At 50.6% G+C, this 25993-nt stretch overlaps 11 protein-coding genes across 11 annotated transcripts; 6 read left to right on the top strand and 5 right to left on the bottom strand.

The window, feature by feature from the left end:
* The first annotated feature begins 308 nt into the window (after window positions 1-308).
* On the top strand, window positions 309-1973 carry ASPZODRAFT_126948 (hypothetical protein). The gene is made up of 6 exons (XM_022721616.1): window positions 309-579; window positions 699-758; window positions 811-864; window positions 931-947; window positions 1011-1161; window positions 1223-1973. Exons 1-6 carry the CDS (start codon window positions 400-402, stop codon window positions 1874-1876), a joined length of 1116 nt encoding a protein of 371 aa, XP_022585481.1. The 5' UTR covers window positions 309-399; the 3' UTR covers window positions 1877-1973.
* On the bottom strand, window positions 1968-2647 carry ASPZODRAFT_300276 (hypothetical protein). Its single transcript, XM_022728195.1, has 2 exons — window positions 2346-2647; window positions 1968-2283 (listed from the first exon to the last, which is right to left on the bottom strand). The coding sequence occupies exons 1-2, from the start codon at window positions 2519-2521 to the stop codon at window positions 2124-2126; spliced, it is 336 nt and encodes a 111-aa protein (XP_022585480.1). The 5' UTR covers window positions 2522-2647; the 3' UTR covers window positions 1968-2123.
* A 126-nt stretch (window positions 2648-2773) lies between these two features.
* Window positions 2774-4729, bottom strand: ASPZODRAFT_138094 (hypothetical protein; the record flags this gene model as incomplete). The annotated part of the gene is made up of 1 exon (XM_022724416.1): window positions 2774-4729. One exon carries the CDS (start codon window positions 4727-4729, stop codon window positions 2774-2776), a length of 1956 nt encoding a protein of 651 aa, XP_022585479.1.
* Window positions 4730-8293: 3564 nt separating this feature from the next.
* ASPZODRAFT_138093 (hypothetical protein) lies at window positions 8294-8939 on the top strand (the record flags this gene model as incomplete). The annotated part of the gene is made up of 2 exons (XM_022724415.1): window positions 8294-8599; window positions 8763-8939. 2 exons carry the CDS (start codon window positions 8294-8296, stop codon window positions 8937-8939), a joined length of 483 nt encoding a protein of 160 aa, XP_022585478.1.
* A 433-nt stretch (window positions 8940-9372) lies between these two features.
* On the top strand, window positions 9373-10956 carry ASPZODRAFT_31702 (hypothetical protein; the record flags this gene model as incomplete). Its single annotated transcript, XM_022728222.1, has 1 exon — window positions 9373-10956. A coding segment is annotated over one exon (1584 nt), but the record flags the coding sequence as incomplete, so codon positions are not given.
* Window positions 10957-11010: 54 nt separating this feature from the next.
* Window positions 11011-13010, bottom strand: ASPZODRAFT_56920 (hypothetical protein; the record flags this gene model as incomplete). Its single annotated transcript, XM_022728644.1, has 7 exons — window positions 11011-11223; window positions 11295-11447; window positions 11501-11635; window positions 11691-11990; window positions 12108-12658; window positions 12720-12806; window positions 12860-13010. The coding sequence occupies 7 exons, from the start codon at window positions 13008-13010 to the stop codon at window positions 11011-11013; spliced, it is 1590 nt and encodes a 529-aa protein (XP_022585476.1).
* A 322-nt stretch (window positions 13011-13332) lies between these two features.
* On the top strand, window positions 13333-15154 carry ASPZODRAFT_126944 (hypothetical protein). The gene has a single exon (XM_022721615.1). It carries the CDS (start codon window positions 13832-13834, stop codon window positions 15065-15067), a length of 1236 nt encoding a protein of 411 aa, XP_022585475.1. The 5' UTR covers window positions 13333-13831; the 3' UTR covers window positions 15068-15154.
* A 56-nt stretch (window positions 15155-15210) lies between these two features.
* Window positions 15211-16200, bottom strand: ASPZODRAFT_21472 (hypothetical protein; the record flags this gene model as incomplete). The annotated part of the gene is made up of 3 exons (XM_022727854.1): window positions 15211-15452; window positions 15505-15978; window positions 16050-16200. The coding sequence occupies 3 exons, from the start codon at window positions 16198-16200 to the stop codon at window positions 15211-15213; spliced, it is 867 nt and encodes a 288-aa protein (XP_022585474.1).
* Window positions 16201-17065: 865 nt separating this feature from the next.
* Window positions 17066-19238, bottom strand: ASPZODRAFT_162856 (hypothetical protein; the record flags this gene model as incomplete). Its single annotated transcript, XM_022726596.1, has 5 exons — window positions 18208-19238; window positions 17950-18136; window positions 17541-17576; window positions 17144-17237; window positions 17066-17089 (listed from the first exon to the last, which is right to left on the bottom strand). The coding sequence occupies exons 1-5, from the start codon at window positions 18938-18940 to the stop codon at window positions 17066-17068; spliced, it is 1074 nt and encodes a 357-aa protein (XP_022585473.1). The 5' UTR covers window positions 18941-19238.
* Window positions 19239-21147: 1909 nt separating this feature from the next.
* On the top strand, window positions 21148-22554 carry ASPZODRAFT_148347 (hypothetical protein; the record flags this gene model as incomplete). Its single annotated transcript, XM_022725359.1, has 4 exons — window positions 21148-21265; window positions 21453-22165; window positions 22232-22321; window positions 22414-22554. The coding sequence occupies 4 exons, from the start codon at window positions 21148-21150 to the stop codon at window positions 22552-22554; spliced, it is 1062 nt and encodes a 353-aa protein (XP_022585472.1).
* Window positions 22555-24960: 2406 nt separating this feature from the next.
* ASPZODRAFT_148346 (hypothetical protein) lies at window positions 24961-25961 on the top strand (the record flags this gene model as incomplete). Its single annotated transcript, XM_022725358.1, has 3 exons — window positions 24961-25596; window positions 25653-25882; window positions 25946-25961. The coding sequence occupies 3 exons, from the start codon at window positions 24961-24963 to the stop codon at window positions 25959-25961; spliced, it is 882 nt and encodes a 293-aa protein (XP_022585471.1).
* Window positions 25962-25993: the final 32 nt, after the last annotated feature.

Below are 25993 nucleotides of genomic sequence, written 5' to 3'. Positions count from 1 at the left end.
TATTCGTTGATAGGTCCTCCAGGGAGTGATATACAGATCGATTCACCATACAAGTCGTACAGCTTGCTTAAGCCGGCTGAATCAACTCTCATATACCTTTTCACTCTCCCTCATGCCCCGGCTACCATCGAGTCGTACCGAATCGGACACCCGACAATTACCATCTGTCATGACAATTATTATTATCAGTGGTGGATCTTCACATTCCTATCCAGTGTCGGGCCCCGCCGAATTGAGATGATAAGCTCATTCCGCCGCCGGCGATAAAAGACTCCGGTTGTGGAAAAGGTGCCCAGACACTCACTTCCCACACACTTGTATTATCGTTATTCCTACCTGGCAGTCGACGCTCACATTTTATACCATCTCAGATCCAAGTACGCCTCCGCAATAGGAACCATGGCAGATCCCGCCCCTATTGGACCACCGATTGAGCTTCCAGTCATCGATATCTCAAACCCTGATGACCCCACAGTGGGGAAGAAGATGATCGATGCAGCGGCCAAGTACGGTTTCCTCTATGTCAACAGCAAAGGCACGGATTTTGCGGTTGAGGATGTGGAGAAGGCTTTCAAGTTGGTTAGTACAGTGAAGTCTATGGCGTCGAAGTCACAGGAAGCTGTCTCCGTCGATTGTGATGGGCGGCATCCGAAGATGATATCGTTGAAACAGGACAGGCAACTCTGACAGTGTAACAGTCCAAGGAATTCTTTGCATCTCCTTATGAGGAAAAGGAAGGATGTCGGATTACGCCCAATGTTCGTATATGTTCTTAATCAGGAGAGGAACAATTAATGACTTCTGGTCTAGAACCGAGGCTGGTCAGGAATGCATACGGAGACGCTTGATCCAGAGCATCAGCGGGTATGTACAGATAAATCTCCCATACTATAGCTATATGAAAGACAGCTGGCTTACAAGATGCTGCAGACAGGTGATTTCAAGGAGTTTGTGACACGTTCCATTCTATCAGTACAGCTGTAGGCTACGGAACTAAAACCATCTGCTAGAGCCATGAACTTTGGCGAATTCAAAGACGGAAAAGCGCAGCAGCCATTGCCGCCTGCCCTTACTCCGCATGAAGCAGAAATTGCTCATTTCGCGGCGCTTTGCAATAAGACTTGCAGCCGTATCTTGAAGCTGATGGCACTTGGGCTCGATGTGAGTCTCTAATTTCAAAGTTGCCTGGCAGGGATGAAAACTGAACTCTCAAAACCCATAGATCCAGGAGGATTTCTTCACCTCCCGGCACGACGCCTCCAATGGTCCCACAGGCTGCATCCTCCGCTACCTGTACTACCCGTCGATCTTTTCCCCCGCCACATCCTCCTACAAGCATGAGATCGACGTCCGAGCCGGCGCTCACTCCGACTACGGGAGCATCACCCTGCTCTTCCAACGGCCCGGTCAGCCCGGGCTGGAAATTCTGACGCCGGAGGGCACATGGGCACCAGTCCCCGTGCAACCGAACGAAGCCTTTTCTTCTTCTACTTCTTCTTCTCCCGCATCGTCAACGGAAACCACATTTCCCTTCCCTCCCATCCTGGTCAACATCGGCGATCTGCTCAGCTACTGGACCGATGGGCTTCTCCGCTCAACCGTTCACCGCGTGGTATTCCCGCTCGCCGAACAGCGCAGCCCGAACCCACAGGACCGCTACAGCATCGCTTTCTTCTGCCACCCCGTCGACGCCACAGAGCTTGTCCCTGTTCCCAGCAGTGTGGTCACGGCTTACCGCGAGCAGCAGCAGAACGCCCACAGTACCCAGGTTGGCTTTGGCGGTGGGGCAGGCAGTTTGGAGCCGGGGAGTAGGGCCTTGACCGCGCAGGAACATCTCGAGGCACGCCTGGCGGCGACATATAGTTTCAAGACATAGATTGTATCTATGTCACTTAGCTAGGTAATCTACTTGCTACTTTAGGTCCCAAAGGTACTCCGTACATTACGACAGCCAAATATGCAATGTTCCAGACATAATGAATTCCAGAAGTAAGATATCTTTCAATAGTTAGGTAGCAAAATTGTGTAATGCAATGCTATGCAGTTGCCAAAAGAAAAAATGATAATGAAATGCCTTCGGGGGACTGGAATTATGCAAAACGAAGCAAGCAAGACATACACATTCAAAAAAAATAAAAAATAGAGAGACGCAAAAGGAAAAGGGACAAAGGAAACTCGTGAGGTGCCAAGAGACAAGAATCGAGCGGGCAATTCCATAATGAGATAGGATTCAAAAAGAAAACAGATAAATAAGAAACGAAATGAAGATAATTCCGAAGATGAGTTTATTCATGACTGCCTGACAATAATGGCAGTGTAGGCAAGTGATACTTGGGTGGTAAGATCAAATAAATCGTAGTCGGCGGCTAATACAACAACGGGGAAAACGTGCAGCAACAAGGCAAAGGAAAAATGACATAAAAAAAAAGGGAGACTGCGGAAAAGCGAGATAGATCGAGGTGGCGTACAAGAGGTATCTTGGATTCGGAATGGAAAGACCGCCTGTGTCAAGAGATGCCATGTGGATAATCAGTCAACGTAAAGAACATGAACGTGGGAGGGAGAAACAGCAATTTTGACGGATGCTGCAAGGGTTGATGGATGGTGTGAGGCAATGGAAAATGCAGAAATCAGACGATGATAATGCGGCCAGACATGATGACGCTATGCAGGTTCCATGGGGTTTATGCATTAGGTGATCAGGAAGAATAAAGGCAGACTCCTGTAGATTAGGACAAAAAAAATAAGATATTCGCTCTCGTCGGAAATTCTTTCAAGGGGTGGTGTGGCACCAATGGCGGTGGTACACCCATGCAGCTTTCTGACAATCCTTGCTGCAGTATTTTGTGCGGCGACACCGACGGCATTTTGCAAACTGTCGCTGGAACTCCTCCCACTTGCCGCACTTGTAGTATGCGCACTGACGGATGCCTCCCCGGGACTCGTCCTTGCGGCAAAGGTTGCGCATCACAACGCAGGCCCAGTACTGCATATCCTTGGAATAGTGGCGAACCGTGAACTTCTCCACCAGGGGGAAGATATTGACATCGTCGGGCAGCAGGTACTCGTCGTCATCCTTCACCGGTTCGACCGGCGAAACGGAACCAGCAGCCTCGTCCAGCATCTTGATCTCACGATCAATCTTGAGTTTGGGAACCAGGTGAGAGTGCTGGAAATATGACCGCAGATTGCAATACTTGGACACGTAAGCCAAGAGTTGAAGGGACATGAGCACATCCTCGTCTCGTGGCATGGCGGACAAGGCCGTCGCCGATCGGTCGCGGAGGTAGAGCGCGTACGGGCTGGGGACCAAGGGCGGCGGGGAATTCGTGGTGTTGGCGGCCTGGGTAGGGGATAGGCCTAACGCCGGGTTGTTCTGAGTGTCGTTGTTTGTGATGATGCTGCCGTCGACGGCGGACCGATGGGTGATGTTGAAGGTTTCTGCATCCGGCCCTTCGGAAGGGTCGTTCATCGTGAGACCATGAGTGTTGGATACTTCGTCAAGCATTGCTTGCCGATCACCAACTCCATCAATCTCCATCCGATTCTGGATACCCACAATGGGCTCGTTGACCTCTCCTGAGGTATTTTCATCACCCATGGCAGAATCTTCCCCGTTACCATCATCAGATTCACCCGAGGCGGATTGTTGCTGGCGAAGGGTGGGTCGCTGTCTTCGCTGGAGTTGTTGTTGTTGTTGTTGTTGCTGCTGCTGCTGCTGTTGTTGTTGTTGTTGCGGGACGCTCCGTGGCTGCATCGGACCACCCGGGGTGATCGGAGACTCTGGTTGGGAGGCGAGACCTGTCTGCAAGCCAGGAAGCATGCTGGGCAGGCGTTCAGCGTCCCTTACGGGGCGTAAACCAAACCCGTCGGCCGCATCCATGGATGGGATGGCTGTGGCCAAAGGTTGGATGGCCCTCAAACGATGGTGATGATGATGGTGATGGTGATGGGGGTGGGGATTATTGGTATTATTAGGATTCGGCGGTTGGTAGCGTGCGTCATGGAGATCTTGGGAAAAAGTGCTCCGCTCCGGAGGGGAAGTCATGGGCATTCGCGGCGAGGATGCAACGTCCATAGCATTAGTTTCGGTTGTGGGATTGTTATCCTGGAAGAAAGGTTGGGGGATCTCGATGCTCGGCGGAGGAGCCTGACGACGGGAGGGTCTCTGATCGGTGGAGGTGGAGGTGGAGGTGGAGGTGGTTGAGGTGGCAGTGGAAGAAGTCGATGATCGCTCCAGGAACGACGGTCGGCCAGCGGCAGCATCGCGGGTGGAGGAGCCAACGGATTTGGGGGCATGCCTTGATGAATGTCTGTGAGAGTCCAGGTCGGCGCGCGATCGCACCTTGTCAACCACTTGGATGTAGTTGTCCAGGATGGTGGCGATGACAGGCACCATATCGGCCTCAACGACTCGGGTCCTCACGCTCTCGGAGCCTCTGACGCCGATGTTGACCACGCACTGGAAGGCCAGGCTCCATTTCCACATCTCCATCAGATCCTTGCTCCTCCCTTCCTTGAGGATGCATACTAATCGTTCGATGCCGCCATCGACGGTGAGGATATCTCGGATCCGGGCCGAGGAGGTGGTCAGGTAGGCGAGATGGTTGAGCGAGTTGATCAAGGGCAGGGTCGACGTGCAGTCCAGAGCCCGGCGGTCGTAGAGCGTGGTGGTGATGTTGACCGAGGCTTTGTTCACATTGGGGATACTGAAGTTGACTTCCCTCATGATGGCGAGCGGCCTGCACCCAGTCCGTATCCGCAATAACTCTTCGATGAAATGGGTATGTGCTTGATTGATGGACAAGAGAGAAAAGGTGTGGTGGTGGTCGGGGGAAGGAGGATTGGGAGCGAGTTGGTAAGAGTACCCTGATCGCAAGGCTGAGACACGGACAACACAACCAACGCAATGACGGCGGCTACCAGTTCGTCCTAGCGCATGAAGAAAAAGGTCCGACTTATAAGAACGGATGTGAGAGAAGGTAGATCGATGGACACTGAGATGGAAGCCGACGTGTCTGGGACAGAAAAAACAGGGGAAGGGGAGGAGGTGTTCGCTGGAGCCAAGACTTCGTCCGTCAGAGCCTGATTGATGGGCTGGCTGGCTATTAGGGGGGGGGAGGAAGGAGGAACGACGAAAGAGAGCGCGCAGAAGCGGGTGAAGGGGATAAGGAGGGGATTAGCGAAGGACGGATCAAAGGGTCGCTTGGAACAAGGAGGGCGATGAAATGGTCGAGGGGGTGGAATTCCACGCGGGAGATCGATGGTTGTGTTCGTCGACGAGGGGGCAAAGGATTGAATCGGGTCAAAGCGAAAGCGGAGATGCCAGGCAGATATCAGGCGTCCGCCACTGAGTAATTCTTATTACTTCCACAATCACCGACTTTGCTGGGTAAATAGGGAAGAGTTGATTATGAATAATCAAGGGAGCAAAGGGAAAGTATTCTATTCTTTGATTTTCTGGTTGAACTCCTGTCTATTGTCGAGTTGCTTCTCTCTCTGGCACTCGGTCTTCATTGTTCAGGCGAGTCGCCACCTTCGAACTGATTCTGCGTCTTCACTCATAGTCAGTAGTCTGGCCTTTTTAACAAGAAGTTCATTCATTCATTGCTATCTAATTCTATATTCAATAAACATGAGGTCGTAGCAATGGTTTGTTTGTATTGCCAAATACTATTTACTTGACAATCCTACTAGAATTGCTATTAAAAGTACCTGACTAGGTAGTATGTAGGAATAATACCTAGGTTATCTCCGATGTACTAGATAAGTACTACCAAGTCAATAATGCAAACGTATGGTATCACTACTAAAGAAAAATAAGTATAGTCATTTCTATTTTTCTTCTGTTAGGGCTATGAATAGAATAATATGGCGGAATCGGAAATGTGGCGCAGGCAGGCTTTGCTTTCCTCGCGTACGGAGATATCCGTAGAATTACAGTTCAGCATGGCTTTCTTCCATTGCATCGGACCATGAACCCCATTTGGAATTCAGGCGCTCGCTTCTTGGAGCTTAAACAAAAGCAGAGAAGGTTTTTCTGGTGTCTTATTGCCACGTGATGTCTCGTTATGAGGTCTTTCTGAGGAATGCTCCAGAGCGGCCTGGGGAACTCTGGGTCGGTTGAGCGGCATTCGTCACGAGAGCCACTTACTAACCGCCCGTTAGTAATCACATCACGTGGTATCGGGTTGAGTCCGAGTTCCGAGTCCCCGAGTCTCTTCGCGCGCTCGGTCTCCGAGCTCACAACAGGCAGGTTACTCCGAGGACCCTTGTACTACAATAGTAGGTAGTAAACTGGGTGAAAACGACCCAGATCAACTGCCTAGGTAGTTAATTCAAGGCTTCCATCGCCTCATTTCCATTCTCGGTTGTAGCTTTTGTATCATGCTAGGCTACATAAAACAATTTATTGCTTACTGCCGCTGTCTTATGAGTACTATTTGGAGTACTATTAACCAGAGGTGTCAGACAGGGGTTCACACAGGAATGACCACTACATACCTGAGCTGTATGTTGATCTTTTGCCGTCGCGGTGGTCTTTAAGCTGTATCTAGGCATAAGAGATAGGGGCAATATGAGGAACAGAAGCAAAACAAATCAAGGGAGAAGAAGAAAAGGGAAGAGAAAGGGCATGGAAGATTAGGTCGTTCTTTGCTTCTGCCTTCCTTAATGAGGTATGTAGCGAGTGTCGATGACCTCAGGGGGGGAGGAAACAGACTGAGGAGGTCCCCCTTTAAGGAGAACTGAACTACTGGTCAAAGTTTCACTCTTAGATAGTACCTAGTAGTTTATTAGTACTAAGTAGTATGTCTCGGATCTTTCCCACCCGTCTTCTTTCCTGTTACTGGTCTAGACGGTTCTCAAGGCATGTTGGTACATTGCGTCCCTGCCACAGATGCACGATCTTGCAGAGAGAGATATCAAGATAGGAATCAGCCTAGAGAGCCTCTCTTGCCAAGACATGTAGGAAGATTGTCCCTATGCAGTGGGTCCTGTCTGACTCCAGCACCAAGGATCTGCAAGGATTGAAAGAATGAAAAGCTTGGCCTGAGCCAATTCTTACTATGCAGTGGCTCTGGAAGTTCCTGGTTAAAAGTAGGTACCTAGGTAGTATCTAACAGGTAGTTGCTATCTACTGATGGAGAGTCTAGGGGACTACTAAGCCCTAAACCCTACAACGTCCTGATCAGTGATCTACTGTTTTCATCACATGATAGATGTCAGGTGCCTAACTAATTAGTATAAGCGCGTTTGCAAAGACGTAAGACGTAAGACGTAAGACGTAAGACGGCCGGGTCCTCCTCTCTCCTTGCTCTTCTTCTCATCTTGTCGCCGTTCTTCTCAGCGACGGTCCAGGGCGCCTGTTCGACGTAGTACTCTTGCGAGCCGAAAAAAGTGTCAGCTACACGTTCCAAATGCTCATCCTCAATACTAAGCATAATAGCCGGGGCAATGGCAGAGATGGAGCCAAAAACCTCCGTGTTGTTCAGGCCGAGCAGATCAAATGAATGAGACTCAACCTAGCCGATGAACCTCGCTTATGTCGGTTATAGACACTGTAACCAGTAATTGGCATCATTCTGATATTGCTTCCAGATCGTTCCGGCATCGCTTCTGCGTAGAAGACGGACGAACGGCGGACTTACTCGCTGGGCTATTCTGCGGAGATTCCCACGTGGGTCTTCACGGGCAATTCATAAGGTATCTCCATAGAGCATGGCAGAACAATAATGAAAATGGTCGTGGGCTTGTAGCGGATAAAGATCTGAAGGCCGAGATTGAAGATCTATCCGCTGTTTTTTGCTTGTCTATACTCTATAGGTCTTCACAGGCATCGCGTCCAAGTATTCCAGAGTGGATTGTCACTAGTTAGTTGATCACTGGGTAGAATCAACCGTACCAATCAGGCCGACCAACCCTACAAGTCTATTGTAACTATGCTAGGTACGTATGTAGACCTCCCCATACGTATAGCAAGCCACTCTACCTTGCACAGAAAGTCCATGTAGCTATCCACAAGATAAAGCCTCTGTTTTTCTTCGCACACAACAAGGAAGTGAATAGACGTCTCTCTCCCCCTCCCAGAACCATTCCAAACAAACATGTCGGGATCGAGCAGAACATGGGCTCCAACCTGATGGGTGTCGATGCCTATAAGGCCATGGGTACTTAGGATGCCACTGATGAAGAGTATGCTGTTGAGTGATACCGTTGGGTGATGTAAGAAGATAAAAGAAAATAATACCCCCCTCTATCGAGAATATTCGGGGGGGGTTGCTTTGAATGTGAAATGGCTGACACTCCAGATGAACCATTGCCCAGCTTTCAGGCTTCCCTGCCCCTCCTTCTCCAGTCATGGCTATCCGATCTGTTCGGCCGGCGGTTTGTCCTCTTCCTGACCATTGCTTTGACGATGGTCGGGGCCGTGATCGAGGCCACCGCGCCCAACTGGAAGGTGTTTGCCGTGTCCAATGTCGTCAACCTCCTCCCGATCCCGCGCGAGTCACCCGTGGCAGGCAAGATTCCTCATCGCCTTCGTTATCATCGGTGTCTGTGGCTCGACGGTGTCTGTGGGCCGGGCGCCGTCGGGTCAGGGGTGGGTGGGTGTATGTCGCTGAGTCAGCGTCGGCCCGCCTGCGCGCAAAGACCGCCTCGATCGGCATCTTCTCCAACACGGGTGGGCATCCTCATCTGGGCCTCTCGACCTTCACCTATATCCAGGACGCCATGGGGCTGGAGTGAGGCTACATGTTCGGCAGCTTTGGAATCACCTCGCTGTCTTGTCATCTACTTCTTTGCCCCGGGATTACACTGGTCGCTCGTACGCGCAGCTCGACGAGATGTTCATCAACAGGGTCCCGACGCGCAAGTTCTCCCAACTCGTCTGCTCCGGCGACTATGGCTACGACCTTACTGAGGAACAACAGGTGCAGTAGGAAGAGCTAGTTATGCCTACAATTCAGAAAGCTCAGCTGTAGGCAAGCAGCGATTTCCTAGTATATATAAAAGACCCACCATCTATGAAACAAGTGGTATTATTGTAATACGGTAAGTTACAGACAAGACATGTAATATTGCTTACTGTGTATGGTATTGTATTGAATACGGCTACAGGCCTACCTCAGTGAGAAACGGCATCTTCAGTGTCCATCCACTAGGACAACTAGTAGATACTACGAGGTACTCGTAAGCTTAGGCTGATTCTATCTAGTAGAAGTAGTCTCTGATATTCTAAATGCATTCAGTACCTTCTAGTAAGATTAGCAACATCCTGAGTCTAGTATAAGTTCCTACTATACACTCTATCGGACCATGCAAACCCACGTGGTAGCACAGGCATGTGTGCAGCCCACCTCTCCTCCAAACGACAGACAGAGTGTCCTCCTCTCGATCGTGGATGCCACCCATATCAGCTCAGGAACGGCAGAGACCGTCCTCTTCTATGATGGACCGGACAGCAGCAGCAGCAGCAGCAGGAGTCCCCCACCCACGCCAGATCAGCTGCAGGCTGCGCTGGCACGCACGCTGGATGCCTATCCGCAGTGGTGCGGGCGTCTGTACCGACAGCCAGGGCGGCCAGGACGCCTGATGCTCACGTTCGGCGGGGCTGGTATAGACGATATCCATGGCTCTGATCCCGGGGTTGTCTTTCTCGTCGCCCGAGCAGACTGTCCGCTCGTCGACCTGGTACCACCCGTCCACCAGCGGGCACCGGCCTGGGATGTGTCGGCCTTCCCGCTGGCACTGCTGATGCCTCAACTCACGCTCTCTGTGTCTAATCTGAACGATCCGGCCCTACCTAGCGTGGCTGTGCAGGTGACGAGCTTCACTTGTGGCGGGATGGCCGTCGCTCTGAAAATCTCCCACCCGCTGGCTGACGCGACGTCGCTGGCCGGGTTTGTCCTTGACTGGGCCGCTAACACTCAGCAGCAGCAACAACAACAACAGCGACAGTCTTACAACTCTAACATTGAAGCACCAATCTTCGATCCGGAATTGCTGGACCGGTGCGCAGCGGGGGATCCCAACCATCCAGATCCCGAGCCGCAGTTGGTCGCGCGCGCCCTTGCCTTGCCCTGTCTTCGCTATGACACCTGGATCTCACACGAGGGCTGCCCCTTCCCAGCTCGGTGGACCGAGATTCCAGAGGAGTTCCGGTCCTTGCCTGCTGATCCACCTGGCCAGCGTGTTCCCTGGGAGGAATGGGATCTCAAAGCACCTGTCGCCAGGTACGTGATCCATTTCAGCCAGGGAGACCTGCAGCGTCTCTGGCAAGAGGCAACCAGCAGCACGGCAGCAGGAAAGGAAGTCTCAGATACAACGTTGAAATTCTCCTACCATGATGCACTAGTCGCCCATGTCTGGTCTTGTGTCAATCGTGCCCGTCGCCAGATCGAAGTTAGTGAAACCAATGTCACCGATGATAACGCCACGGTTTACCTAAACTACACCTTGGGCATACGGAAGCGCACACACCCGCCGCTTCCAGACCGGTTCGTGGGGTCCCCGACCGTGGCGGCGGCGATCTCTGCTACCTCGCAACAGGTTTGCAGCGAAGAAACCGATACCCTCGCGCATTTGGCGACGCGCATCCGGAAGACCGTGGCGCTTTTCACGTCTGACAATCTGGCGGCGCACCTGCACATGAAACTGCACGAGCAATGCCCGCAGCGGATGTGGCCGTCGTTCCCGGGTCGACGACACCTTGTGGTCACCTCGTGGGTGCGCACGAGGCTGTACGAGGCGGACTTTGGATCCGGTACGCCCCGCTACGTCAAGGGGGTTATGCCGTCTGTGGATGGCATGTTGCATGTCATGGAGGGTGCTCCGAAGGTTACTGCCGCTTGTCTCTCCTCATCTACTGCTTCACACTGGACGGACCATGGGGTTGATGTCCAGCTTCATCTGGCCAAGGGGGCTATGAAAAACCTGTTACAGGATCCTACGTTCTGGAGGTTCCATCTGCATATAGATAGATCAGATACATAAATCATACCCTATATCTATTTAGGATGCTGGAAGCCTCAATTTCACCCGCACCCCCAAACTCCCCGTCTTGACAAACGGCGCCACCCGGTCCCGCACCATCACCACATCGTCGCGAGTGGTCTGGTACAGCTCCATCGTCGGGACTGTCTGCGTGTCCGTCCCGTCGTAGAGGTCGAAGCGGCGGAAGATGGTCGAGAGGGCAAGGTACATTTCCGCATAGGCGAGGTTGATCTACCTTGTTAGATAAAAACAAAAAAAAAAAACAAAAAAGAATAACGTGAGTAATCAAGGGTAAAACTCACGCCCACGCACTGTCGCGGGCCCCGCGAAAAGGTAATCATGTATTTGCTCAGGTGCTTGTTTTTCAGGTACCGGTCTGGATCGAAGGTGTCTGGGTTCGGTCCGTAGAGGTCTTCGTGACGGTGTAGAATTGGGGCCGTCATAGCCATCGATGTCTATTATTATGTTCAGCGTCTTGGATCAGAAAGGCAAGGGGGGAGATTCCTACACCCCTCGGGATAATGTATGTCTTTTCTTGTCCGCGGAAGGTTGTCTTTATCACGGTGTCTTCGTCCGGGGAGACGCGCTCCTGCCGGTACGAGAAGCCGGAATACAGGCGGAGTCCTTCTTCGATGATGGCAGACTGCACTTGGTTAATTAATGGATTTTTGGGTGACTGTTAGAAGCTTCAGACTTACCAGGTATGGCAATTCTTCCAGATCTGATACTCGAGGCAAGTCCGTGATGATCTCATCGTCGTTGTCGGACAGCGGGATGGCCTGTTCAAGCTCCCGCTTGAGTTTTGCAAGGATCTGTGGGTTCTGCAGTATCTCGAAGGTGATGCCTTTAAGGGCTTGAGCGGTTGTATCGGTCCCCGCGGCAATGACGATCCGGGCCTCGTCGATCAGACGCTTCGTCGTCTTCTCGGCTTCGGGAAGCTGCTCGGATGTGATCATTTTGTAGAAGATGTTGTTGGAGACCGCATCAGAAGGGTTGGACTTTTGTTCCTTGATGGATTGCCGGATAAATTCAAGGCGAGTAGAGACATTCTATTCAATCAATCACATGGACAAGACTCGCTTGGGTTTGATTGGGAGGGGGGGGGGGGACCACACCTTCACCATCTTCTCGAAGAAAGAGATGTCAATCAAGCGCATCATCACACTGCGTGGCAACCGCCTTATCATACTGGTCACGGAGGGTGCAAACGTGGTGAGATGGAATCCACTGCAACTGGCGGAGATCACACGGTACGCCTGCTCGTTCAAGTCCTTCATGTCCAGATAGCCCCAGCTTTCGCCAAGTGCATACTTGGTGACAATGTCACTGGTCATCGAGGCGAAAAGAACGTTGAGATTCACGATTCCTTCTTCAGGGCCCTGCTTCGCGGCACGTTCTCTCAGTCGCTGCACCACTTTGGTCACTACATTGTGCAGAGTCCCCTCGAGCTTGCGCACAGACTGTTTGCTGAAGAAAGGGTTGAGTGCTGCGCGACGGTGACGATGGAGATCATGGCTTTCGGTGCCCAGAACAGATCCATATGCCATATACCCATTGAGCGTGACCTTGTACTTGTTCCGCCGCTTGCCTATCGTGCCAAGGACAGCATCGATAGCATTGGGATCATTGACATGGATCTCATCCGGCCTAATACGCACCACCGGTCCTGTTGAGCCCGTGTCAGCTTTGGCTAAGTAGTAACTCCTAGTTACTGGGTAGTTACTAACCGTACTGCTTGTGCATATCACGCACAACCCAGACATATTGTCCGTCACGAATCACATCATGGTAGAAATGGTAGAGAGACGTTGCCGCTAGACCGTTACCTTCAGCATGGTGTCAAGTATAACCGTGGGTGATATCGTACCAGCAATCTTAGGCCCAGGAACATTCGCCAGAGGGCTCAAGTACAGACGATAGAAAACCAAACTGGCAATGGACAGTGGCAGCAGAGCTGCTGCAAGCCACAAGACATTGCACACTGCACCTTGCAGCCGAAATAAGATGTCAGACGGCATGGCTTTGATACAGGAATTCTTGACACTCACCGAGCTTGACGGCCGGGTTATCAAGGACGAAGCGGGCCTGCTGACCGAGATAGCACCTCGAGTCTCGATCGTTAGTGTATCCACTAAGATAGTAGGGATTGAAAATTACAGAAAAACGGCGTGCAGATGCTTGTCAGTTGGCTCTGCAGGGCAGATATCGAACCGTTTCGGCACTTTCAAGTTTCTAGCCAGCCATATCACGTGGCGAGTAGGAGCGACTGCAGTGACTAGCGACTTCTTCCCCTAAACCAGCCCAACAACCGACCTCTTCCAGTCCTGCTTTCTCCCTCAACTACGCCAACCACGGCTGAAGAGACACCATGATCCAAGGAGGCATCTTTCGAACGAATTCTTTTCCGCTTACCTCGGCGTGACCAGTTGCCATCTCCATCAATTACTCGAAACTAATGTCTGACTACAGCTGCACGGCGCACCCCATTTATACTAATGTGGGGGCCGTTTTCATCGTCGATTCAAATCTAACAGGAGCACCACGTGTGGGCGACTGGGATACAAGGGCATTGTTCTCATGGATGAAGTGGGTATACAGGGATATTTCACTCTCGTACGATCCTGCAGGACCCCCGTTGAGTGGGCCACTAACTGATACTAGTTGTATTCTAACTACGGAGTACTCCGTGAAAGCGGGAGACAGGGTATACGGAAGACCTGGTACTTATCCTTGCAAAAGTAGAATAACTGGTGTGATCGAGGAATTATGAAAGGTACCTAGGTATACTTGATCTTGTTGCCCATACAGGATACATACTCTGTGCTATTGAATGCTCAATATGAAGGACTCGCCATCTCCTAAAGGCTTACTTGCCATCCCCGAGGCCCAGCTGGACCACCGTTCAGATGCCGAGATCATCGCCGAATTGAAGTCTGATCGGCCTCTTTCATCCGCTGAGAAGAATGTGTGGGCATTCTGGCATTCAGGGTTTGACAATATGGTCCCCTGGACCCAGAGAAATGTCATCGGCTGGGTGCGTCTGTTGGGACCCGAATGGACCGTCCGGGTACTTGATCGAGTGCCAGACTCACCGCTGAATATTTCTCGGTTTGTAGACGCATCCTTTTTTCCCGATGCCTTCAACAAGAATATCATGAGCGGTCCAAGCGTGGGGCCTCACATGGCGGACTTGATCCGCCTGCCATTGCTGTATCTATACGGCGGTGTGTGGATGGACGTGGGATCGACCCTGTTCCGACACCTGGATGACGTCTGCTGGGATGTGATTTCTGATCCAGAGACCCCGTATGAGATTTGCGGGTTCAACCTCGAAGTTCGGCCGGGCGTGACCGTCATGATGAACTCGTTTGTGGCCTCCAGACGAGGGAACGGGTTTATCAAACGATGGCATGAGATCTACCGGGCGCTTTGGGCAGGCGGAGCCACGCAAAGCGACGGATTCCACAAGCACCCGCTGGTGGCGCACCTGCCCTTGCTGCACCCGCCGGTGGACAAGATCAAGAACCCAGACCGCGAGGCGGCCATGGGCCGGGTGACCGATTACATCGCTCAGATCCTGTGCTTTGAGCGGCTGCGCAAGCTGGTTGATCCCAGCGATGGATTCAATGGGCCCAAATACTATCAGGAGAAGATGTATCTGTTCCCCGCGCTACAGGAGATGTACTACTTCCAGAAATGCACCGGGTGGAAGGGTGGCGAGCAGTTCCAGCTCCTGAGCGTCAAGCGGGAAGACAGCGACGGGTCCGTTCCCCCCCTCGTCCGCGATGAAGTTTACAAGCGGGCCGAGGAGATCGTCAACGACATGGTGGCCAACACGTCTTTCATGAAGCTCTCCCACGGACCTCCGGGCGAGCTAGAGGCCCTAGCTGATCTATGGGACGACCCGAAAAATAGCGACAAGGACAACGAACCGGGGACGTTTGCGGCGTACCTCCGCTACGCGAGCACGCATTTCCGGCAGACGAGACAGATGGTCCCGTTGCAGTTACCCCTAGAGACAGATGTCTTGCACGTGGGGTTACTCGAGGAAGCACCTAGTCATGAACAGAGATAAACAGTTTTGATTTGACAGCTAACCATTTGTTTAATATGATAACAAAGTATATACTACCCAAGCTCACCACCCTCATCTACTCTCAGAAATCATTTACTTTTATCCAGTAGACACTACCAAAGTATATACCAGTGTTCTTCCACTCAACGCAGGGTAATACACGCCGACAACGGCTGAAAGACGTAGATGACGGTGTAAAGCCAGTAGGAGAAGCGGTCGCTGGTCAAGGAGCGGAAGGCGAAAAGCCGCACGACACAACCGATGGTCATCAGGACGAGCAGGACGGAGAGGGCGATGGTGGAGGAGTCGTAGCGGTATTCGAGGATACGGTATTTGATCAGAATGAACTGCGAGACGATGATTCCTGCAGAGATATAAATGCGAGCTGAAAGGTCAACATTGTTTCATCTAAACTCCTTGCTAAGACGTGAACTTACCCGGCATGTCTCCCAAGAGAATAGGGGTTGTCCGTCTCCCCGCAGCTTTATCCCCCGGAACATCACGCAGGTCCTGCAGCGGAATAGGCCAGAGCATGTACAGTGTAATGACCTTGATCCAGTGCCAGCCCATCTCCGGCGCCGCACCGCCGATGATCCACGCCGCCTTGAGCTGAGCAATGCAGCCGAGACCCATGCAGAGATCCTTGGTCGGGCCGAAGTTGGAGAAGCCGAGCGGGTTGTGTGCGATGGTGGTCGCAATCCACAGCAGGGTCCATTCGGGGGCGCCCAGATACGTCCCGTACGCCAGGTACAACGCCGTGAGGATCCAGTACCGCGTTTTGGCTGCTGTCACGGACTCGGCGCCTGAGGCAATCGGTCGGTCAGGCTTGTTGATTTTGTCTTCGCTGACGCCGGTGATCTGGTTGGATACCACGAAGGTGTACAGGTAGAGGAACCCGTACAGGAAGGCTTCTGGGGGGGAGGTGTTAGAAGGGGGCATAAGTGAGGGATAAGTATAGGTAGGTAGGTAGGTATAGTCGTACTTGGGATTGTTGCGGTTATCTCCTCCGTCGAGGCCTGTCGATAGAGTAATGATGCCAGGGTGAAGCCAGGAACAGGCAGCATGCCTGTTCCCAGATCACGGCGCACGAAGCCATAGCACAGCTTGAGCTCACGGAAGAGAATGTGTAGCATTTTATATAGCTATTGATATCAGTGTAGTTATCCAAGAGGAAATCCTGCCGGCACACTGCAGATCCTAGTATATATATATACTCGATACTTATGATATAACTAACTAGTATGTAGTACATTCCAGCATATTAACCCCCCTCGTGACCACTAATGTATCATAGATTGAGTTTCTTCCTGTCCTTCCTTTGGCACTATCTGATGGGGAATCATGGCTAAATCGTGCCTCTTGCAGCCTCTGCGGCACCACTAGAGGAGGGGGCGCGGCTATCCATGATCATCACTCGTTGAACAATCATCCTGCCAGGACGATAAGGCCGAGGGAGCGTCCTACTGCCAGTCAGATAACAGGATGGCTGCACATGGCAGACCCGGCAGAGGGTCAGGAATCTGCAAGACGGGCAACGCCGGTGGACTCTTCAACGGCGGGCTTGAAGAGCTGAACGCCCGCTGGGCCGTGGGTGCAGTGGAGTAAGAATGGACTTGGAAGGATTCGCCTTGCGCTGGATCGGGTCAGCTGTGTATTCCTTATACTTACCTAGGTGTACACACCAAGATTACTTACCTGTTTCGAGGTTCGGCAGGCGTCATTTTTGGCCGGGATTTGGACTTGTGGTTCTGCAGCATCTTAGAAGGGAATATGGTTTACGATAACAAGGATTGTTACAGGTAGGTGGTCCGCTAGGGTCAACTTTGTTGCAGTATATAGTATTCTGACTGTAGTGCCGTTATTAATTAGTTACTACCTAGTTATCTAGTAGCAGGTATAGCCAACTACGGAGTACCCAATAATATAATGAATTTACTAGTAAAGGTCTCCCGGTCGCGTGTCTGACCAGGATCAGGATCAGTCTTGCAGTAGATGTATTTATTCTGTATCGATGAAATTCACCTGTATTTCAGTATTTCAGTAAGTTACACACGTACTACTACCATACATACATACCTCGGAGTAATACTCCGTACAGCGTCCAAATGGCTGGAACTTGCAATATAGCCTAGTAGTCTGCAGGAGGTCTGCATATACCTTGTAGTAACCACTAGGTTGTAGTTATTCCATCTGTACTGCATGTACTAATAGAGGGTCCAAGATAGTCGCGTGTCTCCAAAGTGTTCCAACTCCATGGAATGAAGTGGAACCTGTGCAGGCATTTACAGCTGATGGTGTGCATATGAGCATTTGGTACTAAATCCAGTCTTACCAAGATACTAGATACTTTCATATGATGATTACTCGGATATCTACCTGGTAATATCATCTATCAAATAATCAAGATGCTACAGACGGAGTATTCCCGAGATGATCTCCATAACACTTGGTTACCAAGAACTAGAGAACTTACTAACTAGTTAACAAATTATTAGTAGGTAACTTCTGACTAAATTATAGTATGTTATATATCCAGTACCTTTCATAGGTTATAGGTACTAGGTAGATACTAGGTAGATACTAGGTACTACATAACTAGTTATAAGGCCATAGTTATCTGAGACTAAGGTACCTTGGGTACTACCTACCTGTTACCTTACTCCATACTATTAGGTACCTGGTAGTATAGGTAATAATACAGGTACAGCAACCTTACCCAAATAGGATAATTGATTGCATTATGGGTCACCCAAAAGCTTGCATCTTTCAAGTTTCAGCCTTCCACCAACTAAGCGTTACACCGCAACTCTTAATTATCTTCACTGTTAACTACTACTACTTACCTATACCCTCCCAGTTTCCAGCTAGTACTAGGAACTGACTATTTCACAGCAAACCGGAGCCTCAGCAGATCCTTGTCGAGAATCTCGTCGAACCGCCCCTCGAGCTCGTTGACATCCCACTTGCAGGAGAGGAACCTTCCGTTCAAAGCCTTCTTCTGTCTCCAGGCTTCAGGTTTGGTTAACCAGAGGCAGAATGCGCCAACAAGATCCGGATGTTCGGTGAGAACTGATGATAAGTTAAGACATTGGAAGGGGGGGGAATTCTTGAAAGAGGGAGGGAGGGAGAGCCAAACGCACGGTGAAGCATGTCTTCTGGCATTGCTTTCGCAAATTCGCTCTTCAATCCTCCAGGGTGTACACTGGCACAGAAAAGACCCTGGCCCGCGTACTGCTCATATATCATCTCGATGATCCGGGCCTGGGCGGCCTTACTTACACAGTAATGGGTGTGCGCCATGGGCCCCGCCACCATCGGCGCCGCCATGGAGCAGATGGCAAGGAAACTTTTGGCTCCCGACTTGGTCGCAAGCAACAACGGGAGAAAGTGGCGGGCCGCGTTGAAGGTGCCGATGGTGTTGACGTTGAATGCGGTCTCGCAGTCCTCGGCCGTCTCCTGCAGGACATCCGCGATGATCAGCCCAGAATAGCCTGCGTTTGCGACAACCACGTCCAGCCGACCATTGAATTCTGTGCGCGTTGTGGTGGCCAGTTCCCCGAGGCTGGTATCTGAGGCGATGTCGCATCCTGCAACGACGACCTTGGCGTTGGGCGCAATGCTCCGGATTTCCTTCGCAGCCTCTTCCAGTCGTTGCCGGTTCCTGGCTGCGAGAATGATCCCCGACGCTCCAGCGCGAGCGTATGCCCGAGCAAGACCCCCTCCTGCTGCACCTCCTCCCCCGATAATGCAGACTACATAGGGGGAAGGAAGCTTGACGAGCGCCGGGTCGATTGCAGGGTATGGGGTGCTGTGGAGGGTTGCCACGAACTGACGGATATCAGGGGCATTTCTCTGACTCGGTGTCGCAGTCATCTTGACGGCACAGTCGAAGCTGTCTCGACATTTTATCCAGGCCTACTCCATTCCAATCAAATACGCGAATTTATATCTTCTTGTTCGGGCTTAACGGCGAGCTTAACCGCGAGCTTAACCCCGGACTATCACCGACGATGTCGAGAACACTCGACCTTGAGCTCAATCTAGGTGGTATCTTTATATCAACAGACATGAGATGGTAAACTTCGAGGTATTTGGTTTGTGAGTGCTTTATCTAAACATTAGGGGCTCTTACTTGCCTATTAAGTAATCAGGGTAAGATTATACTCCGTAGTAGCCTTTTAGTTATTAAAGGATATATAGTACCTACTACATAATCTCCTCTTTGTGCAGTTAATAGGGATGACTTTAATATTCTCTACACCTAACTAGTAAGTACTGTTAGCATTATTGAAGGATCAGCTATAGTTATGAAGATATAACATATATATATATATATTGCTAGTTTAGGTGAGTAGTTCTGGAAAGATATCCAGTTAGCTACCTAGGTGGCTATTTATTTAGATAATTAGTATCTACCCATATTACAGTTTAGAAAATATTATAGATATTTAGCTTTACTATACTAGTAACTATGTAGTACTCTAGCTGATTAGTCCTACATGATAGCTTAGTACCTAGGTAGTCGTAGAGGCACACTACCACACTAGTTAGGGAGTAACTAGATAGTTAACTATATGTAGTAGATCTAGGCCTCCTGATTTCATCTAATGATTAGATGTCTCAGGGTTTATTATTGAATATTACTATAATATAAGTTGATTACTGAAGAAGCAACCTTACTCCTATATTATCCACATGTACCGAGTAGGTGGTTAAAGTATTCCATAGTGAATTAACTACTAACTATGTAGTATAACAAAGTAGGCAATCCATAGAGACGCTACCAGGTAGAAACCGGGATCTAACCAAGTCCTGCCAAGTGATCCTTAATAGCTGGTATTATTAGTCCGGTTAAGCTGCCGAAACCAAAAAGGGGCCCCGTGTTACAATGAGCTCCTGAACAAAAAGAACAACTACAGAATAAGATCAAATGTGCCTAAATAATATGTATATATATATATATGTATGTTCAATTTATCTTGAGAAATAGACTGAACTAGTACCTTCTAGGTAGGTGATTTTCTCGGAGTACCTGTCATAGATAGTTATGTCCTTAGGCTAGGTACGGAGTACTTGCGACAGTTATACCTTGCCTAGTAAATTAGTTCATTATAGCTGACCAGTCTACAACATCTGAGTACAGAGTACGTACCACCGTCTGAGCATAAACGATTATATTATATAATTATATATACTATATACTATAATATACCACATATACTATATAGTAAAATAATTAATTGCAGTAAATAGATGTAATAACTACCTATGCACTCCTAATTACTCACTTTCTTCTCTGCTAGTCTGTCCGCTTTAGGTCTAGCCCAGGCCGTCGCTGCTCCACCGGCTCATCTCCCCTTCGAAGCTACTAAACAAATTGACCCATCGTGAATTATTATTGACTGTCCCTATTGTTCTCCCCCCAGCATCTGGCGGTTTGGTTTGCGTTTTTAATTTTAATTTTTTTTATTTTCCTTACTCCCTACGAAGTTCATTCTTTTGACAGTTTTGACAGAATTTGACAGTCCTTAATTCATCATTCTAGTAATTAACTACAGTAACTACTCCGTATCTCCTGTACGGAGTAGTGGTTGAATAATAGGTAGAGTACTCCTAGTCTCCTAGTCTCCTAGTCCTCCTAGTCCTCCTCTGTACCTTTCCCCTGCTTGCTAAGCTAACCAGCTCCTGCTTAGTATTCTCTTATTTGCCCCGGGCCCAAACTCTCTTGCTCGCTCGGTCGCTTCCGCCCATCCTCGCGCGGTCCACACCCGGCCTTTCTTGCTGGCCCCTCACCCTCTCTCTTCCTCCTTCTCTCCTCCCCCCCCCTGGATACTGACTGATCCCGTCCCATCCTACGATCACCGTTTACTCTCGCCGCCGCCCCCCTCCCCTCCCCTCCCTCACCCCCTCCACAACAACAACAACAACAACAATTACCATCACCATCACCACAACCACCACCACCGCTGCCGCCGCCGCCGCCATCATCATCACCATCATCATCGGCATCCCACTCACAACCCCCCCCTAAAATCCGGTCGAATTGATACGCCTCCTTCGCCGGAGCTCGGTCCTTCACAATGGCAGCCGATATGACCGGCGAGCAGATGCAAGCCAAGATCACCAACGCCAGGCGCGAGGCTGAGGGTCTCAAGGATAAGATCAAGCGCAGAAAGGATGAGTTAGGAGACACAACTCGTACGTTTACTTGTTGTTTCTTTTTTTCTTTTCGTTTTTTTTTTCTTCATTTTCTCTCCCTCGCTTTTTTTATGTCTTGTCAATAGGCTTTTTTTTTTTCTCTTTTCGAAATGTTTTGGTTCGATGGATGAGTGTTCTTTTCTCAGTCCACCTGCTGACCCGGAGCACCGTCGTGTGATATTTACAGTTCGACAAGTCGCGCAAAACCACACGGATGCCCTGCCGCGGATCGGAATGAAGCCCCGGCGCACGCTTAAAGGCCATCTGGCCAAGATCTACGCCATGCACTGGTCGACCGACCGCCGCCATCTGGTCTCTGCGTCGCAGGATGGCAAGCTCATCATCTGGGATGCCTACACGACAAATAAGGTCCACGCCATTCCCCTGCGGTCGTCGTGGGTCATGACCTGTGCCTATGCCCCGAGCGGGAACTACGTCGCGTGCGGTGGTCTCGACAACATCTGCTCCATCTACAACCTGTCCTCGCGCGAGGGTCCGACGCGCGTCGCTCGCGAACTGTCAGGCCACTCGGGCTACCTGTCCTGCTGTCGCTTCATCAACGACCGCCGCATCATCACTTCCTCCGGCGATATGACCTGCATGCTCTGGGATATCGAGTCCGGCTCGAAAGTCACCGAATTCGCCGATCACCTTGGCGACGTCATGTCTATTAGCATCAACCCAACCAACCAGAACATCTTCGTTTCCGGTGCCTGCGACGCCTTCGCCAAGCTCTGGGATATCCGTACCGGCAAGGCCGTCCAGACCTTTGGCGGCCACGAGTCCGACATCAACGCCATCCAGTTCTTCCCCGATGGCAATGCCTTCGGAACCGGCTCCGATGACACCTCGTGCCGTCTCTTCGATATCCGCGCCGATCGCGAACTCAACATCTACCAGGTAAACCACCTCCTCTCGGTTGTTCACCGCTCTCGTGACATCTTTTTTTCTGACTTTCTTGTCCAGAGCGATCAAGTTTTGTGCGGAATCACTTCGGTCGCTTTCTCTGTATCTGGGCGACTCCTTTTCGCTGGTTATGATGACTTTGAATGCAAGGTATGTCCTTTTTTTTGTTGTTGTTATTGTCGTTTCTCAACTTCCATTGGTCGTATTGATCACCATGATCGCTGATGCCCCGGCGTGTTTAGGTGTGGGATGTTCTGCGTGGTGATAAGGTCGGTTCCTTGAGCGGCCACGAGAACCGGGTCAGCTGTCTGGGTGTCAGCAACGATGGCATTAGTCTGTGCACTGGATCGTGGGATTCCCTGGTAAGTACCTCCGCAGATTAAGTCTGTCTATGTGCCGCGCTGATCTGTTTCGTCCTACAGCTCAAAGTCTGGGCCTGGTAAATCCTCGCTACACTCCACCTCTCTCTCTCCCCCTTTGTTTATCAATTCGTTTGCAACGCCCTTGTCCCGAAAATTCGTCTTCTTTTGCAGCCGATGGTTCAACGTCCTCCACTGTACGATAATCTCCTTGTTTTCTCCATCTCCCGACGGATTGCTCGCCGGGCTTTATGCGATCTCCATGCCATTTCAGAGGGATTCCGCGTGACAGCATAAACCGCCCTTCTCCTATACCCCCCCTACCATCACACAGACACACCCACAACATACCCATGAGCGAGTTGGAAGGGTCGGTTGCACCGGTTAGATCATTGCCCGCGGCATCCGAAGCATGCTTTGCCTGAAAATGGATATTCATGGCCGGGAAAAAAAAATTAAATAAAAGAAAGAACACGACAAAAAGCCTGGTGTTTGATAGACACTGTGATCTGACGAGTCATCGAAAGTTGGAACGTACTGGCCCGCTATGTGGTCTTAATGGATACTTCTAAGCGTATGCCGTCGTTCAACCTTTTTTTTTTTTTACCTCTTGATCCTTTTTTTTCTATTTCCTGTTTCTACTTATTTTTCCCGAGGCAGGTTTGTTTTCTCTTCTTTTCACGACGATTCAAGTACACTGAGGTTCTGGTTCATTATCTTCTCTTCATATACCTGTCTTATTTTCTCTTCGCTTCTTCTCGATGATCTCCTCCATCTTGTTCTTCTTCCCCCATTTCCCCCCCCCTCGTTGTCCCTGACTTTGGTTTACCTTTCACGCATTGATCTCTGCATGTAATTCTGTTGGCGATGGTGGGGAGGGAAGGTTTTTGTTTTCCGGATAGGCTATGATAATTCTTTCTCCCTTTGTTTCTTTTCTCCCCTTTTTTTCTTTTCTTCTCTTTTTATCCCCCTCCCTATATGTGCTTTTGGCTATCTTGCGGTTTCCTCTAACCTCTTCTTACTAATCAATCAATCCGTGTTGAATACTGACGAGAGTCTTGCCCTTGGCAGCCGGCTCTTTCTTTTCTCTTCTGTTGGCACTTTGACAACCCACTACTCGTCTTTGACAGATTAGCGATACCGTGCAAGTGTTCGATGCTCAGATCCGTTTTTTTTTTGTATGTACTGTGTACGGAGTAGAGTAACACTGGCGGTAAGTTGTTATGGCACTTGAACACTACTTGAGTGGAGCAGTCGGTCAGTCGGTCAGTCGGTCAGTCAGTCACATCAGCATACTCCGAGTCCGTACGCCCTACACCTGCAACTAACGGCGTATCCATGACGTGATGTCTGATGGCTGCTTCAGGCCAGGTTTCAAAGAGATTAAATCCGATCCACCATGGCTCTTATCTGCGTACAGACCCGTAGTTATAGAGCGATCTCGGTGGTCTTTTTTTGGAGCAACGGGCGATCTTTCAGATAAACGTTAAACGGTGAACAAGGGGCCGCTCGACCGACTCGATCAGGAACAAGTTTCTACCGCAGACAGTGACGGTGGACGTGGACAGTGGACACTGCATACTCCGTACGGAGTATTGAGTCGAGTGTGTAGTGAGACGTGAGTGGTTTACTAAGAGTCTGCGTCCACGTGAGTCCGATGCAAGCTGCAGGTGCCAGACTTTAACCAACTACTACTCCGTACCCCTTTTCTCCGAACTCTTGGGGTAGAGATGATCTAACTTCAGTTTGGAGACTCGGAGGTAACCGAGATCTACATTTGCTACTACATACATGCTGTGAAGAACCTACGGAGTAAGACTTACTCCATAAAAACTCGAAGCCAAAAAAAAAGAAAAGAAAAAAAGCCGCGGGTTCTGAAACGGTGACTCGCCATCCTATCCTGAAACAGCACCAGGGGTTTGCGTATCTGGTGCGAGTCCGGCACACGTGGTGGGCCCTGGGCAGTGCCAGGCCATCCATCTTCTTTGTGTTGGTGTCTTCCTCTCTTCCTTTCCCATCCTTTCCCCTCCCCCCCCCTTCTCTCTCCCAGCGCCCATCCCAAAGAAGCAAACGTTCGATACTTCCAATCTCGCCGACTCGCTGGTACAAACGCCGATCACTCTTCTGTGGTTCGTTCCGCTCGTGTGCTCATGCGATTCTTTTGGTTCAGGGGGGATTAAACGCACATACACTTGTCTTGAAACACGAACTTCTTCACTTGTTCGTCATCCAGTCACCACCCCAGTCACCATTGCCATTGCCTATAGGGCTGTGTTGCCGGGTTCCTCTCACTTTTTTTTGTTTCTTTTTTTTGGAGGCGGGATCAGCCTCGGCGCTCCCCTCTTTGACGCATCAGCACCCTTTGGCCCACCCTCCCTTCGAGTTCTTATATATCTTGGGTTAGATCTTCCCTCCCCCCGCCTTCTCACGATGAGTTCCGCCAAAGACGAATTCGACGCCCTCGTCCAGAAAGAGAGAGTATCGAGTCATCCGGAAGATCGTGACCACCACTCTGACCACACGGACTCTGAACCCGAGGACGATACACATAACCAGTACGTTCATTCCGACGACGAAGACGACGACGACGATCACCACCACGACCACCATAACAACGACGCAATGGTTTCCCGCTCGACCGCCTACCATATCCCCAACACGGTGTACGACGCCAACACGGGCCCCAAGGGAGTGATCGCCGATGCGCAGGCCTTTGAACGGGCTCGCAAGCGGTCCTTCCGCCGCACCTTGCTCAGCGTCACTGGCTTCGACCAGTTCCATTCCTCGTCCAAACCCACCCCCATCCCGGAAACAGATACCACCCCGCTTAATCGCGGCCGGGACGGGGGTTCCCCGCACAGCTCTGCAGAGGAGGACGAGGAGAGCTTCCTGCGCAAGTGGCGCGAGTCGCGCATGCAGGAACTTCAGAAGACAAATACCCGCCATCTCAGCCCCCGGCGGAGGATGTTCGGGTCTGTCGAGATCGTCGATGCGGCGGGGTATCTCGATGCCGTCGAGCGGTCGCCTTCCGGCGTGACTGTTGTCGTCTGCATCTATGATCCTGACGTACGCTCTCTCTCTCTCTTCATAACGAGCGACATACTCATACTAACTAAATACAGTCAAATACGTCCGGAATCGTAGAAGACTCTCTACACACCGTGGCTCGCAAAAACCCAGCCACCCGCTTCATCAAGCTGCATCACGAAATCGCCGAGATGGAGAACATCGAGGCTCCCGCCCTGCTGGCCTACCGCGGCGGCGACGTCACAGCTACCCTGGTCGATATCCCTAGGCAGATTCCTAGGGGGAGGCCGTGCAGTGCAGAAAGTCTGGAGGATTTACTCAAATTGTATGTCTGCCAATTTCTGGGGGTTGAAAAGTGAAAAGTATTGTAATGCTAACATTCTACTAGACACCGCGTTTTATAAGTTCTTTTCTCTAGATTTGCATTGTCGGCGTT

Source organism: Penicilliopsis zonata (genome assembly GCF_001890105.1).
Source record: "Penicilliopsis zonata CBS 506.65 unplaced genomic scaffold ASPZOscaffold_1, whole genome shotgun sequence".
Taxonomy (NCBI): Eukaryota; Fungi; Ascomycota; class Eurotiomycetes; order Eurotiales; family Aspergillaceae; genus Penicilliopsis; species Penicilliopsis zonata.
Note: the sequence above shows the minus strand (reverse complement) of the source record. Positions and strands in the feature narration are given on the sequence as shown.